The sequence below is a fragment of the Cyprinodon tularosa genome, unplaced genomic scaffold (assembly GCF_016077235.1).
Source record: "Cyprinodon tularosa strain WSP-4 unplaced genomic scaffold, ASM1607723v1 ctg103, whole genome shotgun sequence".
Lineage (NCBI taxonomy): Eukaryota > Metazoa > Chordata > Actinopteri > Cyprinodontiformes > Cyprinodontidae > Cyprinodon > Cyprinodon tularosa.
In genome coordinates, this window is record NW_024037816.1 from 389,815 (window position 1) to 409,554 (window position 19,740).

Sequence of the window (19,740 nt, forward strand, 5' to 3'; positions counted from 1 at the left end):
TTACAGTTCCTCAGTTATTTGCTTTTCCATTTGGGTATGTAAAAAAAGGCAATTTAGCTGAATGAGTAAGTAGTAAGTGGTTAGTTTTTGACTGTTGAAACCTGATATGGAACAGATATCGCTCCAGCACTTTATGAGGGCAGATCCCAACTAGTTCAACCAGTAAGACACATCTTTGTTTGGCTTTAAGATGTGTAACCACCCCTATTCCTGTTATTTCATGTCAATATAACTGTTAGAACTCATGAGAAAATCTTATTTTATGTCAGATCAGCTTCACATCTTGTTTGGTAAGTGAGTAATTAAACTATCCAGGATAGACTCAAAAATACATTTGAACAAGTTGTAATTGTGGAAGATATAATTTGATGAATTTGAGAACCACGGATACAGATACCCTCAGATAAACAGGAATTCACAAAGTGTAATCAAATAAAACTACTGCAAAGAGAACTTAAAAAAACAAAGGTTAAACACAGGTGTAACTAGGAGACAAAAAGGGGCTGGGGTTGTTTGTTTGGCATAGACCAATTGACTTAAATGTTGTACTGGTTAAATGTTTTTAAATGCCTTTATTCATAAGAACATCTATGAATAACAGACCAAAAAATTAGTATCTGAAGATTATAATGGATTTAATTTTACCAGCAGGGAATACAATGCAGCGGACCGTGTAAAATTTCCCAGTCTAATCCCAGCTGGTGGACAAGATGCAATTATTTTATAATTTAGCATAGTGTGTAGAAAGCACTAAAGAAGCTCTAAGCTGGCTAACCAGATGATTAGAGACATGTTTAAAGGATATAAAAATTTATTTTACTTGAAGAACACACTTCTAATAACCTCTCCCCAACTTCATCAGTCCCAGACATTGTCTGTATGTTGTTTTATCCGAAACTGTTTTAATTGACATCCATATTAGCGAATTAATAAAAGTAAGCGCCACCTTCCTGGGAACCATTTCAATAAGCAGGTTTTAAAAACTCAAAATCCTCAACTCTGAATTGATCTAGCCCGAGGTAGGAAACTAAGTTTTCTTTTTCATAAAAGCTGCTATGAATTAGTTCAATCAACTCTAAATAGGTCTAAGTATGAAAACCATTATCAGCGGAGCACTGATTCGACGAGTCAGAATGACAACAGGCAACAGGGAGTCCATATTTCAGATACTGGAACTAGAGATTTTAAAATTATTAGGATGTCTTTAAAAATTCAGAACAACAGCGATACACCTGCAAAGGAAAGGAAAAGGGTTTAGGAGAAGATTGCTGTTCGAGTTAATGCGTAAATTTTAGCCATGTATGGCATGCTGAGTGGACATTTATTAAAAGCACTCTCCTCTCTCTTGTTCCAATTGTAGATCACTATAATAGGATTCTTCCTGGTAAAAATAAAATTCCTAGTCGAAACAGTAATAATATAATTTCTAAAAGACATTTTTGCAGCAGAAACTGAATTCAAAAAATTAAAATAATATATATATATATATATATATATATATATATATATATATATATATATATATATATATATATATATATATATATATATATATATATACTTTATATACTCATACACATTTTAGGTGGCTGTTTTGACATTTATCACTGAATACTTATTTCTGATATCTGAAATATATTTCTTAATTATCAAAATAATGATGTCCAGCAACAATAGGATTATGGAGATCTGAAATTCCTTTTTAGATTTTTTTTAAAAGATATGAAGAATGACATTTTCTTTTAAATATTTATTTTGATGAAGAAAATTTGTATTTATGATATCAAAAAAACAAATTCAGTCAAACTAACACATACATATCAATTTGGCTTGCAATAACCCACAATCACGATTAGATTACGTGGAAAACAAATTTTTTCTTTAATGGTAGTGGATCAATGTATCTACTTAGGTAAAGTCATCTAGCAGCAGGTGAAGATAAGGTCTAAAAACGTTGTTCTAACAGATAGGAGCTGTGCATCAACTTATGGGTTCTTCCTCATGTTGACCATGTAAATACTAAATTAAAGTTTGCAGTTTATTTGGATATTATCATCCCATTAAGTGGCCGTCCTTGCAGTTATAGGTTCCATAGAATGGATTTAATTCCAATTAAAGGTTTATTATTTGTTTATTTAAATAGGAATATTGTCAATAAAGTAGATAAAAAATAAATTAGGAAAAAAGTAAATAAAACTTAAGGTTTTAGAAAAAGTGACTGTGACTGAGCGGAGACTGAGGACACTGTTACACTGAACAAAACCTGCTCCCGACCAGGTTAGCTTTAGGAAGAATGTTACTATGGTAACAGAAACAAAGGTTGAGTAAGCTGTCTTTGTGACACGGAAAACTGATTTCAGGTTTATAAAAGTTTTAAGTTAATCTGCTTTGTGAAAGGAACCGTGGACTATGCCTGATTATTGTTTCTGTTCTGTTTGTTTTTATTATTATCATCAAGATGCTGCTAATTTTGTCAAATATTGAAATCATAAAAAACACCATCAATCACCCAAACCTTTTCTGTTTAGTTTCCACAGGTCAAGGTTGAAATGTTAAATGATAAAATTATAAACAGAGATAAAAATGTAGCAGTAATGGAGACATGATTAGCATCTAGAGGTTTTTTTTTCCTGAGTATCTGTATTTCATCTTGCTCTATGTATGTTTTGTGAGAGTGTCTTGTTAGTCATTCTTAAAAAAACAGATTTTGATTTCAATGAGTTGTTCCTGGTTAAATAAAATACACTACTACTAAATGTAAAGTTGATTTGTGACTCTGCATAGATATTTTCTAACGTATTTTGCCGAAGAAAAACCTACATAGGTAAATGTTTGGTTTGGCCAAGACTCTTTTTTTCTGGACAAGAGGAAACAAAGATTGATTTATACAACACCCATAAGGCACTCTGAATTACTTTGATTGCATTGGGTGCATGATCAATTCTTCTGTTAGAAATCTTGGTTTATGCCTGAACATGTCAACAGATATCCGTTTTGATCCTGTAGCAATCTGACAAACTTTTCCAAACTTAGTCTTTTTGTCCAAGTTGAAAATTTTAGTTCATGTTTGTTTGTTTTCATCTGGATTATTGTAATATGCGTGGTCCAAAAGTCCTACCAAAACGTCCTTAAACAGATTGCAGTCTGTACAGAATGCTGCTGCTAAGCTCCGGCCCAGAACTTCAAAGTTTTTGCAGGTGGTTCTGCTGCTTATGCAGCTTCATTAATGGTTGATTATCAAGTACGTGCCAATATCTTACTCTTGCTTTGGAGAGCATAAGGAGTCTGCATAAACAGACACCAGAACACATCTTTACACTTTTAAGTCTTTATACCCCATGTTTGCCCTGAAGTCCTGTGATAAAGATCTGCCGATTGCCCCCACTAGGCCACTGAAAATGAAAGGAAACAACACATTTTCCTCTACAGCTCCAAAACTCTGGAATTTCCTTTCTCTGATGCTAAGATCAGCAGACTTCCTTTACATTTCAGCTAGACGTGTTTTTGTTTTTTTTTTATCAGCTTTTGATTAATTTTATCTTTGTGTCTCTTTTTTATATTCTTTCTGTGTTGAAGGACACTATGATTTTTATCTTGAAAAGTGCTTTACCTTATAGGACATGTACCTGATGACAGACAGAAAATAGAGCGAGTGATTCTTAAATATAGATATACAAGTGGAGATCTTTCAAAGTTGTTCTCAGTCTAAATGTTTAATTAAGAGCTGCTCATAAACACAAACCTATTTTTATTCCTGATATAAAGGGACGAACATTTTTTCTGCACATATTAAGTTTTTAGACAGTTTGTTCCAGAGTTGTGGAGCATAGAAACTAAATGCTGATTCGGTCAGTCAAATATTAGTACCCCAAACACTGAAAAAAGAAAGAAACATTTTATGTTTTGCAGTTTTTTTTAATATTCTCTTTCTCTATGTTCAGCTTTTGTTACTCAAAAATAAGCAAGAAAAACATGAATACAAGTTCCACCTTTGTGCTTGCTCAGTTAATTTGCTTCCACTAAAGGTTAACTCAGAGGATCATGGTTGTCCTTTATTAAAGTGCTGACATTTAGTATTTTTAAGCAGAAAACTTGTTTGGAAACTTTAAGAAACACCCATGACATGTAGATGTTTAAACAAAAAATAACCAAAATTCTTTAACACATCTAAGGTGATAATGACTCAAGTGTTCCATAATATCAACAATACTAAGAAGAGATTTTGTTATGATGATATTGAAAATGTAAGCTTAGTTTTTCTAAAGTTAATCAGTTTTTAATGAGGGTTTTGTTGGGTTGATCCCAGTAAACATATAATTAGGCAAAAACATATACATACAGTATGCAAAAATCTGAAATTCCTTTATTTCCTATCTGCACCAGCCCAATAATTAATTATTCTATTTTTTCATATATGAGAACTATAATTTCTCATATATGAAAAAATATAATGTAGGTTTGTTCTTTTCATTTCAGCTTGACAGTATTTGTAAAATCGAAATATCATGAGGGAAATTAATTGATCTTCTTGCATGTTTTTCTTCTTATAGGAAACTATGCTTAGGTAACCATCTGTTTATTTAAATCCTGGACACAATCCCAACGGACTGTGTTCTCTGGTTACAGCCTTACCTGGTATCCTGGGTGAAGGCTCAGGGACGTAGGTGCTCGATGTAATAAAAAAACATTTTCTTTCATTCTATTAATGCCTTGTTAATTTTTACTTATAAGAATTACATTTTAAAACCCATGTTAAATAAAGGCTGTTGCTCTGTATTCACAGGTGAGCTGGGCTCTCAGTCCAGTCTGACTTTCAGGAAATTAGGTTAGGCGTACGTCAAAAATACAATAGTAGATTGTCTACTACCTTTTAGTTTCCTTTTTAATATAGCTGAATAATTGGGACCAACTCAAATTCTGTGAAAGTGTGTTACCACCATATATTGTTATTTTTTTCTTGTCTCTTCATGAATTAAAAAACAAAAAGCAAAACAAGGAAATATGTATTCACATAATATGCATATACAGTTAAACAAGTCATAAAGTTCAGGTCAGATAGAATTATTTAAATCCATTTGACTTACATTTTATAAATTGTAGTGCAGGTAAAATTTTACCACATGGAAACATGGAAAATTCACTATTTTATTTTGGAAAGCTTAGGAAGAAACAATTCTCCATTGAAATAAAATTAAAAAAATGTTTGGCATAGATGAAAAGACAAATAAAGCAGAAAAAGTAGATTTTAATAATTCAGTATTGCCTGGATCTCAGTGCACTTTGCCTGAGTTAGAAGTGAGTTATGGATGGGGACTAGTGAAAGGGATTTTTTTTTTATGTGACTCTATGTTTAAGATAAGATCTTATTAACATTTCCTACGGTTTGGGCTAAGCTTGATTTTAATCATGGATCTCAGAACCTCCAAAAAGGTCCTAATTTAAGCATGTATCTACAACTCAGGAACATGTGTATCACATGAAGATTTGAAGTGGCTTTAAAAGAACTGATTTGTACTATCAATCAATAAATAATAAAATATCTTTCAATATTTAGGATTTTACTTCCTTTGTTTATGATTAAAGAATTACGGTGCTTCTAACATTTCTGCAAAGTAAAATTAACCCCTGTTGTTTTTTTTTGTTTTTTTTTTATCCTAAAGAGACCTTAAGCAGCCTGGAGATTACTTAAAAAAAACCTGTTGAGCTACACTGATAAAATGTGACTAATGTAACAAAAAGAAGCTCAAATGTGTGAAATGAAGCTGCACGCTGACACCATGTGGATATAAAATGCACTGCATATCACATTCGAAAGGAAATAAACCTTAAGGGTTTTACCTATTAATAAAGGCTGAAAGTGATTTGTTTTTTTCTTGGGAAGATTGGCAGTTGTTATAAATAATTGCCAGGTCAAATATGTATATATTTTTTAACTCTTTTCAGATTGGTGAGCAGAAACATCTGCTTGTTTAAGGTTGTTACTGATGTATTTCTATTATGAGGTTTTCATTACACAAATTACCTCAAGTTCTTTTTTTTTTACTTTTTCTCTTTTTTTAAACTTTAGAATAATCTTTGTTATTAATAAAGACTATTTGGTATTTCCTGTGATTTTGGGGAGCTGCTATTTTCTACACCTAAGGTGAATTTGATGCTGATATTTAATTAAGCACTCATTCTGATCATACTGTGTGTCCATTTAATCTCCTCTTTTTTGTTGTTTTTGATTATCTTATCTATTCAAGATTCAAGCTGCAGCCTCTCCTTGCCAGAATATACTAGAACTTTACACTAGTGCTGTGATTGGGAATCATAACCTTTTTAATTGGCTGCTGGTTTACTTTTGCAATAAAATATCTGTAAAGCTTACGTTGTGCTGCCACCCTGGGGTCAAGTAGGTAATCACACAATAATTCTATTAAAGATTTTATTTCACTTTTATCTAAAATATATATTTTATTCATTTAGCATATTTTGATGTACAGACTAATCTAAAATAAATATGAAAATAAATATGTTATTTTGATATTCAAAACAAAGGAATAAAGTATTTGGATTTTGAAAATTGTGGCCTCTCTAAGGTTATCAAGTCAGTAAAACCTAGAATAAATTGTAGTCCTAATGGTTTTGTTGTTTTTATCAGTATTTAAAGATTCTCACACAAGTATGAACTTTACCTAGGTTGAGGATATTGAACTTGTACAGGAGATCAGAGGGTTCATACCTGCAAAGTAGATACCAGCAGTTGCGAAAAACCATAAAAAAGGTAAAAGTTTAGTGATAGGAGAATACCCAGCGATAAACAGCAATTTTCAGCAGGTCATAAAAGACTCTAGGTTCTAGACCAGTAAAAAACAATGTTATGTGTTCCCTCTGATAAGATGCCTATCAGACATCAATGCAAACTCAAGCTGCTCCTCAAATATCAGAGCTGATAAAATTTTTCTGATCTTATCAGGAGCATAAACAATCCTCTGAAGGAATCAGGTCCAAGATTCTGCACATAAATGCATATATATAGTGCATATAAATATATAGTATATATACCCTCAACTTACAAGGGTTGAGAGAGGGTTGGTTTCTATGCAACACCTTATCTTAATGTAAATATTAATATGAAGTAAAATAACTAAATAGGGGAAATTCAAAAACATTGAAAAATTATAAAAAATAAAAATATTTCAAACTTAATTTAGGATATGTCTCATTTTATTCTTAACTTTGGACTAATGCTTTGCTGTTTCCAGTCAGATTCCTTAACCTTCAGAACAAGTTTCTCTAGAGAGGAGAGCTGGCTTGGATTGTGATGGAATAAAGTTAATTTAGAAGGAAATCGATGCAGATACCAATAAGAAGAGAAATGAGGGGAGTAGATGAAATCTGGAAGACCAGCACAGGTTAATGTCTGCTGTGTGTCAGGACAGTAATTCTCTTTGTTTTCTTTGAAAAATTAATCAGGTCACTATTATCCTTGAAGGGTTAACTTCCGGGCTTCACCTCATAGTTGACTGGTTTCCTAATGGAATTTACTCCAAAGTAATGCTTCTTCTGATAAGGAAACATAGTTATTTCTGTCCTTCCTCCTAAGCCTGTATAAATTCCACAGTGTTAAATATGCAGTGTCAAAGTACATTGACTCTTTTAGAGTTACTAAAACAACAGCTGGAGTAAGAAATACACTATTTAGAGAGTTAATTTAACAAAAATTCAGAGTGGGACCACGTGCACTCTTTAAGTGTTATTTTTAACACTGCAAAATTGCTCTAAGAATGGAGGGCTTGCTGTGGCTTCTTGGAATAAAAGGAAGGGACCTGATCCATGGATAAACATTGTTCTAACAGAGGAAGGATTTTGTTGTGGCCAGCTATTTAAAACATGTATGTCACAAGTTCCTTATAGATTTCTGTTTTGTTTAATTTTGTAGACAGAATATATTTAAGTCAGTTTGAAACCAAGATCTAGCATTTGGTAAATTTCAGACCCTCCCAATAATTTAGAAGATTAGGAACACATGGTGGGGGCAGAGAAGATGTTTTTGTTGTTCAAATTCCCGGTGTGAGGATGGGAGGATAGAAAAAACATTTTTTGACCAATTTTGATCTTTTCTTTTCAAGGCTGTAACAGCAGATTAGGTTAACTCTTATTTTTATCTAAGCTGTGAGATACTTTTAGTCTTATGTCTTACTTTTAGTTTTATGTGTTTCTACTTGAATTAAATTAAATTATCATTTATACTGCACCACGTCACAGCATGGTTTATCTCAAGGCAGTTTATAGAGAGAAATCGATCCAATTATAAAAGTCAGGTTTTTAAACGTGTTCTATCTGAGGAAACTAGAGGTTTGCATTATCGCGTAGACTTTGCAGAATTCTCTCTTTATCTATGCCACAGTTTTGAATTTTTATTTATATATATATATATATTTTTTTTTTTTTTTCCTTCATTTGAACTTCACAACTGTGTGCTTCTATCCTTTGCTTATCTAACACACTGAAATCCAGAACCAATAAATGAAAAGCCATGCAATCTTTCCTGGGGTATGATTGCTTCTTCAAAGCAATGGGTTTTTCTCTTATTTAAAGCTTTCAGTAATGCTGGCAAACCTCAACATTTTCACAATCCACCTTTATAAAAATCCTTATTTCATATTATTATGTTATAAAATTTAGCACTAACTGTGCCAATAAAACAAACAAGGGGTGAAATGATATGCAGCAAGATGATGCATACCTTCTATATCTCTTTGTGGAGTGTGTGATCTCCTCTGCCATCATCTGTAACAGCATCAGAGCAAATTACTTAAAAAAAAAAAACCTTAACAAGCTGGAAAAGCCGCTTCTGTTCTAATAACTTCTCTAAAACATATGGGAATGATTTTACAAAGAAGAATTCTTTTTTAAATGTTGGAAATTAAACACAACCCTGAATGAATTATTGCATTAATGAAAGAATTAATGAATGAATAATAAATATATATTAATTAATTCAATGTATAAATTAATGGTTATGTATTGAAAGGGGTAGGAAGAAGTGAAATGTATTTAATTCTTTCCATTCAGCCTCTAATAGACCCTTATCAATTATCATACCTTTTTTACTTTATCTGTGAGTTCATAATACTTTGAAGTCCATTAATTGACGAAATTAATTCATCTATGCATATATACACATACATATATACATTAACATGTGACTAGATAGATCTTCATTCATACGGTTATGACCCATAGCCCACATGACCTCAACCATTTAATAAATATGTATACAACCATCTATAGTGACTAAGAGTTCTCACTGATGTTCAACGACCTTCTTCCATCTCATATCTTTTTAAGAAAACCAGTATGACTCTCTTCCTAAACAGTCTCATGGTTGGACATTGCTTTCATTCAACACTTTGGTTCATACTTTCAAAACATTTATTGAAAGTCACATTCTTTTCATGTTCATGTTGTTGGGAGCACGTATTATTTTGAAATTTAGATCATCTTATGCCTTTACTCTCTCTCTCAAAAAAAGTTTTGTATGCTGTCTGGTAGCTGTTTATTTCTAGCTTTATAACGTTAGTTGTGTGAGTTTAAAATCTCTCAGATCAGATAGTTTAATCAAACAGGAATGAATTAATACTGTATTAATGTGTTCATAATAGCCAGCCTTATGAATTAACCTGAGGTTCTTTTCTGCAGCATGGATAACAGTTTAGGTGTGGTGATATCAGTGTCAAATGAAATAGCTTCTTTTTACCAGATAATATGTTAAATATTATCAATAACAACATCAATAGATAAATAAAGGTTAGTTATCATGTTTTGACTGTAAAATCTGTTGAGCCCCCCCCGTTATCCATGATTTTTAACAGTATAACGCTGGGGCTGCAGGAAGCTGCAGCCAGGTGGTGACCCTGCATGCAGTACCTGGCTCATGGGGGGAGTGTGTAGAGCTGCAGCCAAAGCCCTGAAGCTGCCAACAAGAATCCGTCTGCCATTAGGAAGGGCAAGATGAAGGAAAAAATGATACTGTATATTACTGGATGTTCTGTGTATTAGATTTCAGACTGTAATCAAAATACTTGTATAAAGATTCAAATATGTTTGAAATACTGGGAGCGCAAATGAAAAGGCGGATAATTGGAAAGATATGCTTTAGGCAGCTTGATATAATTTCTAGCGTATTACAAAAACATAATTTTTTGGCAGTTAGCTAATTGAGCAACCTAATCCTAGCCAATCTAAAACAGAAAAAAAGTTTATTTTTTAATGTTAAAGAAAAAAACGTTTTTATTGTAATTGTAAAAATTTTTACATATATAGGCCAAATGAAATTTTACACTTGTTTTCTACACATTTCTGATCAGGACTCATTCAATAAATGATACTCAGATACTTATCTGCACCTGATTTGCTGATTAATATGCACATGCTGTAGTTTCCACAGACAGTGGTTTGTGATTGTCCACTGTGAGGTTTAAAATAAGTTGCAACAAACTATGTCTTTGTCATGCAGCTCAGACAAAAATGCACAGACAGGCAGAATCCAGCAGGATTCCAACCGTGGTTCAGGCGAGCAGACAGGGTCAGTGGGTGAGAGGGAATGGAATCAGGGAAACAGAATCACTATGGAAATGCTGAAAAGTTCTCACCGCTGGTTACGGAATAACTCACCTGAGGACACTGGCTAGAGAATAAACTCCTCACTGGAACAGAGACATGAACCTTGGAAATAAATCCAAAACTGACAGACAGGACACTAACAAAAAGCAAAGAGGGAACAAACATCAAACAATGATCTATCCATGATAGCTGGGCTGGACCGAACATAAGGCAGAACCTACTGGTGGATGAGATCAGAGATGATTAAGAACTGAGCAGAACTAGGCAGGTGAGTGAAATGAGTGATTAAGGCCAACTATCAGAGCAGATCATGACATTCATCGTGACCCCAAACAGTTAAAACATAATCACCTAACTTTAATAAACAATTAGATATTCAATATTTTCCATTAAACACATTTTTATCCCTTCTTTGTTGATGAAAAACTCTAGTTTGTCATATTTAAGCCACCCAGAAAGTACACCTCAAAATCCTGTTGCACAATAAGCCTAACCCCTCTTACACACACACACACACACATACACACACACCCACACACACACCCACACACACACACACACACACACACACACACACACACACACACACACACACACACACACACACACACACACACACACACACACACACACAAATACACTCTTTTATAGAGATGCTCTTTCATTGGCACAGTCTCATAGGTTTGAACCTCATTGTGACCTTTCCGAAAATGTCATCTCTGTACCGTCTCAACCATGTTCTCCATTTTAAGTCGGCCTATAATAGGAATCTGCATAAATGCTCACTACTATCAGTAACGGTCACGTAAGGGAATCACCGCCTCATTACTAAACTTGTCTGAGGTAGTGATTATTGGATGAACGGCAAAGAACTCTGCAACATATCTGAGGCGAGGGCACGTTGGCTAAATGCTTTAAATAGCTCTGTGGGCCTAAGCTAAGCTCCAATGTCTTTTTTGCATCCCTTGAACTCTTTCCTGCATCTGTTCCCAAAAGGAAGAAAACAAGACAATTAAAAGTGGAGAGTCTTCTCTTCTTTTAAATGATAAGAGCAATGATGAGAGTAGTTGAATCTCACTCAATTATACCCTCTTACCTCTCTGGATCATTTTAATGATGCTGCACAGACACAACTCTCTGATCCCACCGTATAACACCCTGTGATGAAACAAACCATTGTGTGTGTCCTCGCCCCAATATGCTAATCCCGGATTAATTATGGACCAACCCTAATGAGTGTCTCTCTGGCCCTCTCAGATATGTAAATGTGCCAGCAGTGGACAACGCTGACAGGCTTTTGTTAACTCTCGGCGCAGTATAAAAAGGAGACAAACAGGACAAGGACAAAGGTTCCGTAGTAATAGATTATTTCAGAATACTGCAGTTTACTTCAATGCAGTTTATTTCTGTCATAATAAATAATTACACTATACAATTACTACGATTTCTCTTACATTTTTGCTGTTAAATTTTCACTCGATTTCATGAATTGAGATGTTGCATTTACTACAAAAAATGGCAGGTTTAAATAGTTTTTTTATATCAATATATGATATTTGGCCAAATAATATTAAGAATTCAAAAAAAAAAATAGAATAACTGGAGTAGAAAAAGGCAATGACAAGTGGTTTTATGCAATGTTGATCACGCATCTACTGTTCTTTTTTGTCTTAATTAAGCAATTCAATTACTTGACTTCCTGCAGACCAAGTGTCCCACAGACCATGATATCCTGGCATAGTTCCTATCTGACCAAACTGATAAATGCTGATCAGAAATGGTAAGTCTCTAACTGACATGTGTTCCATAACTGATTACATTTCTTTTATATAAGGTACTATAGATAACCTAAAGAATAAATATTAATTTTTAGTTTAGATTCCAAAAAGGCTTTTGTCTGAATGGCCCTACCTCTATATTCTTTTTAGAAAATAAAGAACTTTGATTTAATGGTTTAAACGGTTGAGATAATAATATCAATAATTGAGAGAGTTGTTGAATAATTTGTCATGAGATGAACAAAATTATGGTCAACAATGAGCATCTTTTTTATCAGATTGTTAAAACACCAACAGAATGTCATCGACTCTCCAGATGTGCAAGACAGACCACTACAGAAAATGCTTTCTGCCTGCAGCCGTTAACAATAACTTGCTTCAAAAAACAAACTATGAGTTACTACAAAATTCTGTAAAAATTCAAAAAAATTCAAAAAATATCCACTGGACTTGGTTTTCAAGATTTGAAGACGTTTCGCCACCTCTCCAGGAAGCTTTCTCAATTCAAATGTCTGGATCCGCAGTGAGTTAGAGTCTTATATGGACAAGGCCTTGTATTGCTTGGAAACATGCAATGGTAACCGATGAATGGGTCGTTTAGTTCCATCGTTAGCCTGTAATATCTGAACCTGTCTATGATTTCTAGGGGTCGGTCGTTAAAGGGGGGATTGCCATTAAGGGGGGGATTGTCTCCTGTAATACCTGAAACCTGTCTATGATTGTTAAGGGTCGGTCGTTAAGGAGGTATTGTTCACCGGCTGGAGCGGGTAGGTCCCTCGTTCCTCTGTGATGGGGTGGGGGGTTTGGTGATATCTTGAAGGGATCATGTCTATGATTGAATTGTATGTTTTTGGAAGCTGGAATCTGAGTCCACCACCTCTGTTTAAAGTTGGTTTCTCTCTCTTAACATAGATAGCTTCCTTCACACCCCTCTCAAACCACCTATTTTCTTTATCCAGAATATGGACATTCTGGTCCTCAAAAGAATGTCCTTTGTTCACAAGGTGTAGGTGTACTGCAGAGTCTTGTCCAGAGGCGGCCGACTCTGCAGTACACCTACACCTTGTGAACAAAGGACATTCTTTTGAGGACCAGAATGTCCATATTCTGGATAAATTCTCCAAATGGTTAGACCAGGAGTTAAGCTTGACAGGTGATTGGACATGGAGCAGGAAGATCCTCTCCCTCACTCGATCAGGGCCCATTAATGTCCCCCATTCATCTAAGAAAATCATCTTACATTTGCAATCCAGTCACATGATGTGATTTAGATCTGTAAACAATTTATCAAACATATTCAACTCGGAGCTCTATCTTTCATACCATTCTATGCAAATCAATGTTTACTCCTTCAATTCTGGATGGGGCCTTTAACCGACGGAAAGAGTTGGGATTGTATTGTGTGGGGGACTCATACATCAAGGATGTGTTTGCATTATTCAAGCAGGTAAAAAAAAATACAATGGATTAATAATTAATAATTATTAATTTTTTTAATAATACAGGTTTGATATTTTGTATCATATTGACAATACTGAAACCATAACATTAGAAAAATGTAGATGAACATCCCCGAAAATGTATAGCTGAAAACAGCCATCTCGTTTAAAGTGTAAAGACAGATTGGGAAAGGAAATTGAATATGGAAATACCTGATCACATTTGGAGTAAAGGGCTGAGAAACATTAATTAATGGTCCCTCACTCCCAGAAACTGTCTGACTCAGCTAAAGATTATACCAAGGTCAAATCTTTCAAAGATACATATCTGAGTACTGTGTCACAAAGTGAAAAACAAGGTGTAAGTAAAAATGCTGCAATCGGAGAGGAAAAACCCAATGAAGCTAACATATAAAGCAATAGAAGCAGCAAAAGACTTGGTTCAGTAAATATTCTAACTTTTTTAATATTCATGACTTCATGAAATCAGCTGTGAATAGGGTGCAGATAAAGAAACATGCTTGATGTATGCAAAAGCTAGTTAGTAAGCAAGTCTTTGTTTTTTCCTCCCCACATAGCTGAATCAGAATGTTAATTAACATTTGCAGCTTATTTCACTAAAAGCAACGATGGTATCTAAACGATAGAACACTAAAAAAATGAATGCAATCATTTTTGGCATTGCTTAATCATATTTAGTTACTTTAATAGAATTGTTTCATGTTAGCAGGGTAGGACATACAACAATTGTGTTAAAGCAACTAAATATGATTAAGTAAATGCCTAAAGCGTTTTTTGTTTTTCAGTAAACCTGTCCCCAAGAAGTACACTTAAAAACAATATTAATTGAGCTATTTTTCAAAAGAGGTCACAAAATGCCTCAATTAAACACATATAAAACTGTTAAGACTCGCACCACTATGCATTGGCAATATAAAACGTAATTTAATATGGACTTAAATGTCTCTGTTCAATATGCTTAAAAAATGCATAGATAGATAGATAGATAGATAGATAGATAGATAGATAGATAGATAGATAGATAGATAGATAGATAGATAGATAGATAGATAGATAGATAGATAGATCACATGACTGCGCTCCCTCCTGCCTTCTGAGGGCAGGATGCTAAGTGTGTGCGCGCGCGCTCCCGTGCACGTGGGTAGCTCAGTGCCTCATCATGATCGTTCGGCAGGGCTGCTCTGACACGGCGTCGGGTCCTCCGTAGTACGCCCGCAGCGTGGAGAGCTCTTAGCGGAGCGGCGTGGATGCGCCTCTGTGGCTCTGAGTGCGCATCAGCTCCTCTCTTGTCCCCCTTCCAATGCCAGCGTCTTCGGAACAGGAAAGATGAGGGGAACTAAGGAGTTGACTGAAGGAGCCCAACAATTTGGACTGTGTTTTGGAAGTGTGAGGGCTTAAGAAAGATGTAAGAATCCGCAGGCGAGCCTCCCGGATCCCCAGCCCAAAATGCAGAAAGGGGTGAGACTCAATGATGGCCACATCACCTATCTGGCCATTTTGGCAAAGAAAGACGGGACCAGGCGAGGCTTCTTGAGTAAGAAAAGCTCAGACAACACAAAATGGCATTCGAAGTGGTTCGCCTTATTGCAGAATATGATGTTTTATTTCGAGAGCGAGTCCAGCTCACGCCCCTCAGGACTGTACTTGTTAGAGGGATGCGTCTGTGACCGGGCTCCGTCTCCCAAACCGTCTCTGTCAGCGAAGGAATGCCTGGAGAAGCAGGTAGGAGCTGATCAGAGGGATCATCCTTATGTATTTGTTTAGTCACTCAAAACTTTCTTTGATAACTGTAGAAAACCCAGCACATGAACCAGCAGCACAGTAGTTGTATATTATATGTATATAATAGCATACATACACTTTTATCTCCCAGTGATTGGATTTTCGTCCACTTGACGTGGATTTACGCAATTGCGTCACCCAGACAGATGGTTATTGTCAATTTTGCCCTCAAAGAATCTGTTCAAGCAGCAATTTGTTTAAAATTAGCATCAGTGACGTAAAACCTCAGTTAAATATTTTTAGTTGCAGGGTTTTCTATTGCACAACTTTCTTCTTTAAAGTATATTATACTGTATAAATTAATTAAATTATATATTTAATTAATATATATATATATATTATATATGTATATATATATTAATATATATATACATATATATATATATTATATGTTATAATTAAAGAAGTATATTATACTTCCTTAAAGTATATTATAAAGTATATTTTTTCAATATAGATATTGAAAAAAAAAAGAAATTGAAAAAAAACTTAGGCTGCGTGCAAACTTTGCAGTCTTTGCAAAGAAGAGCTGCTCCCTTTGGCGTTTTGACGTATTGATTTAATTCCTCGGCTTGATATTTATAGCATCCTACCTTGGCAACTGTGTCTCCCCACTTTATAGCTGCGGTCCATTTGATAGCTCCCTCATTATCATGAGGTGTTAACGACAGCAGTGAATGACAGTTTAACCATGTCGCATTATGGCTCCCTGTTTTCGTCTCAATTCATCCCCGATTTGACTATTTTTATGCAGATTATATATATAAATTGCAGAGGGATTAAAGCTGTTGAGAGCGGTATCTGCAGTCACCTAAAGTCTTCTTTGCCAGCTGCAGCCTCTTTAGTTTCCCTGCAATACAGGAGATAAACCTCAAAATGTATTATTTTTTCTTACTTGAAGATATGATTCTTATTTTTGCTGAGATATTGTTTTAAGTTTCTTTTTAATATAATTTTATTGCCAGTCAGTTATTATTTTTTTTATAAAACACCTACAGAAAATGAAGACAACATAAATTACTTTAGGTGTGATCAAAAGTAGAAAGTAAAAAAGACATGCAAGAAAATAAAATTAAAACTCAGCATCTAAACAAGTCTGAATATCGGAGTAAATAAATCTAGAGAAATGTCCCATCCACTTCAGTTTCACATTGTTTTTAAAGTATTCAGGCCATGCTCACTAAACATTTTAGAGTGAAAGTGATGTATTTAACATTTCTAAATAAATAAAAAAAATACTAAGTAACAGGAAAATCTCAGAAGAAAAAAGATCATGTTGAACAAGTTCCTTAAGTGTGCTGTTTAATCAGATTCTCTTGACATCAAGGACTGGTTTTGTGGTATTATATAAAGAACATTCAGAAAAACTCCCAGATTTCTTGCTCTTTTTAACTATTTTTACTGAGAGCAGTGCTAAAGTCACTGTTATGAGAGGCAGCCGTCACTGGAAAACATGGTTTACTAAATCAAAGCTAATCTTTCTGCATATGGTGAAAAAGAACAAAATAACTTTGCTTCACATTGTTCAATAAGATTTGCTTTGCCAAAAAAATCCCTTACCCAATGATTCTTAGAAAGTACATTTCTTTTAAACAGCTTTTTACATTTCATGGGACACTTCTTATAAAGTAACTGGTTAGTTATTTCTCCATCAATAAAAAGTTCCACATCAAACAGTGTTCTTCTCAGTACAGCCTGGCAGTACAGGCTCTGATGGAAGAGTCAGTTCAATCATACCTGGTGATTGTCGAGGTCTAATGTTCTGTCTTTGGAAAAACTGCTAGGTTCCACGCAAAGGAAAATATTTGTTTGTCATCTTAAATATTATTTTTGTAGTAGTTATTTTGACTTTTCAGGCTTTCATTTATTTCCTAATGTCTCAGAAGATTAAAGATGCAAAAAGATCATATGCGTGACTCCTACTATCTGTGCTTGTTTGTTTCTCTGTCTCTGTCCGTGGTGCTGAACATTATAACTTCCCCCCCCTTTCTCCTTGCTTCTGTTTTAAAATCACGATTAAGATCTGAGATTCTGATTTTGAAAATTTTCAGGATTTTAAGGTTTTAAACATGTTTTGCCAAACACACGTACTGAGCTGCTTATTGAATATCATTCTTGGCCGAGCATGGCCTGTCGTCATGCATGAAATATGTACCGAGTGACATCTATGACAACAGCCGTTCATGCAGACTGCTGCACTAAATTTATTTCAGCATTGCTTTAACTGAATTCGAAAGCCTTCAGTTTGATCCTCTGTTCACCATGTGTGTCTTTATGTAACATCTTTATGTTAAAAAATAGATTTAGATTGTTAATCTTTTATTTTCTTTGCATCATATTTTTATAGTTATCTAAATCTGCATGTCTTTGACCAATCATCTGACCTAGTATGCACACCTCAAATTGACTCAAAAGTCAATATTTGCCTCCCTGTGTTGAGCTGCATCCACCAGGGTCAGTCTGTAGAGCTGTTCAGCTCCACAGAACAGGTAAAACAAGGACACAAAAGACTACTTGATGCATGTGTGTTTGGGCATACAGATTCTCTTTTCCGCTGCTCTGATAAAAACAGAGAATGGCAGCAGAGTCGATGAGCAGACTGGAGAGGTCATCAGAGGCAAAGCTACTGTACCCATCCTGACATTAAAAGTGTTAAAGATTAAAGCTGGTCTTTACACTTTTTTAGCAAGCTTCGTGTCTATGTATTTTGTGTATGTGCATGTTAAAGCTACGGGGGGGATAACTGGGAGGTTTTCTGGATCTTATCTGTGTGTGTCAGAGAAAGGGACAATGCAGGGGATAGATGCCAAGCCAACTGGCACTTCGCAGGGCTACGATGCTTTTTATAGCCCTGCACTCCTCAAAAAAGGCAAAAAGATCTCTCCCTCCCTCCCTCCGTACATGTCTGTCTCTGCGTTCTCATTGTATTCTTTGGAGTGTTCTACTTTTTAAATGTTCTTATTTCCCATTTAGAAGGCGAGTTACGTTTAAGCCCACAGTTACCATGGCAACCCGTATTTGCATCTGAAAAAGTGCATTTGAAGGGGGCCAACGAAATCTGCAATAATATGCCTTAGCATTGTGCTCCATTTGGTGCGCACACAAAAAAAATGGCTTATGAAAAATGGGACAATGTTTATTTATTTATTTATTTTAGTAATCAACATTTGTTTGCTTTGTTCCTTTTTAGATTCATGATTAGTTTCTCTGGTAACCTGAATTGTTCATGCAAAATAAATTGTTTCAATTAAAACAGAATGGCTTCTATCACAGGAGAGCCATATTGACCTTTTTTTAATCAAATATGCTGCCGTAACAGAGGTCTGATGTCTGTCATGTCAATAAGAGACATGCAAACAAGCAAAACAAGAAAAATGCATTTCAAAATAGTACTAAAAGTACCTAGTAGCACATGTCACAATCCGTATCATTTCTTTTCCTTTTGCTACTCATAGACTTTAAACTTTCTGCAAGTTTTAGAAAAAATCCTTCTTGCATTGTTGTCTAATTTTACTGCAACATGCCTATTCAAGCTACTCAAATAAAAACACAAACAAACAAAGCTGCGATAATGTTTGGTCAAATTCATCTGCCTCAAAGGTCTGCAACTCCACCTCACAGGATGCGGTATGGGAAGCACATTATTGACAACAACCTGTTCTGTTGCTCATCAGGAAATATGGAACATTACTTCCTTTCACAAATGAGTGCTCTCTCACATTTTAAAGGGGGGAAAAACAAATCCAATGTATTGTATTTGAGCGGGGCCTGTTTACAATGCATCACTGTTGTATAATTTTATGCATTTTGACAACAGACACCATATTTGTATTATTTGTGCCATGACCACCACTTTGCTTTATCCTCTGAGCCTTTTAGAGAACAATTCAGTACAATGTACATTAAAATAATTGCTGCAAGGTAACCTTTACAGCTGAAAATCACAGTAAAAGAGATTGAGTGTTTGTGTCACTGCCAAATCAATAGAACAAACAAAACAAAACAAATTTGCTTAAACCTCAATACTGTATTTCAGAGCTGATGTTAAACAGCACACATACTGTACATATCATTGTGAAACTCCCCCTACCTTTTCTCAAAGGATTTCT

At 34.8% G+C, this 19,740-nt stretch overlaps 1 protein-coding gene across 1 annotated transcript in view; it reads left to right on the forward strand.

The window, feature by feature from the left end:
• The first annotated feature begins 14,980 nt into the window (after window positions 1–14,980).
• LOC119780673 (ras-specific guanine nucleotide-releasing factor 1-like) overlaps window positions 14,981–19,740 on the forward strand; it is a 39,107-nt gene continuing 34,347 nt past the window's right edge. Inside the window, exon 1 of the mRNA XM_038280792.1 lies at window positions 14,981–15,571. Within this exon, the coding sequence (XP_038136720.1) occupies window positions 15,296–15,571 (276 nt within the window). The 5' untranslated portion in view covers window positions 14,981–15,295. The remainder of the gene's footprint in view (window positions 15,572–19,740) is intronic.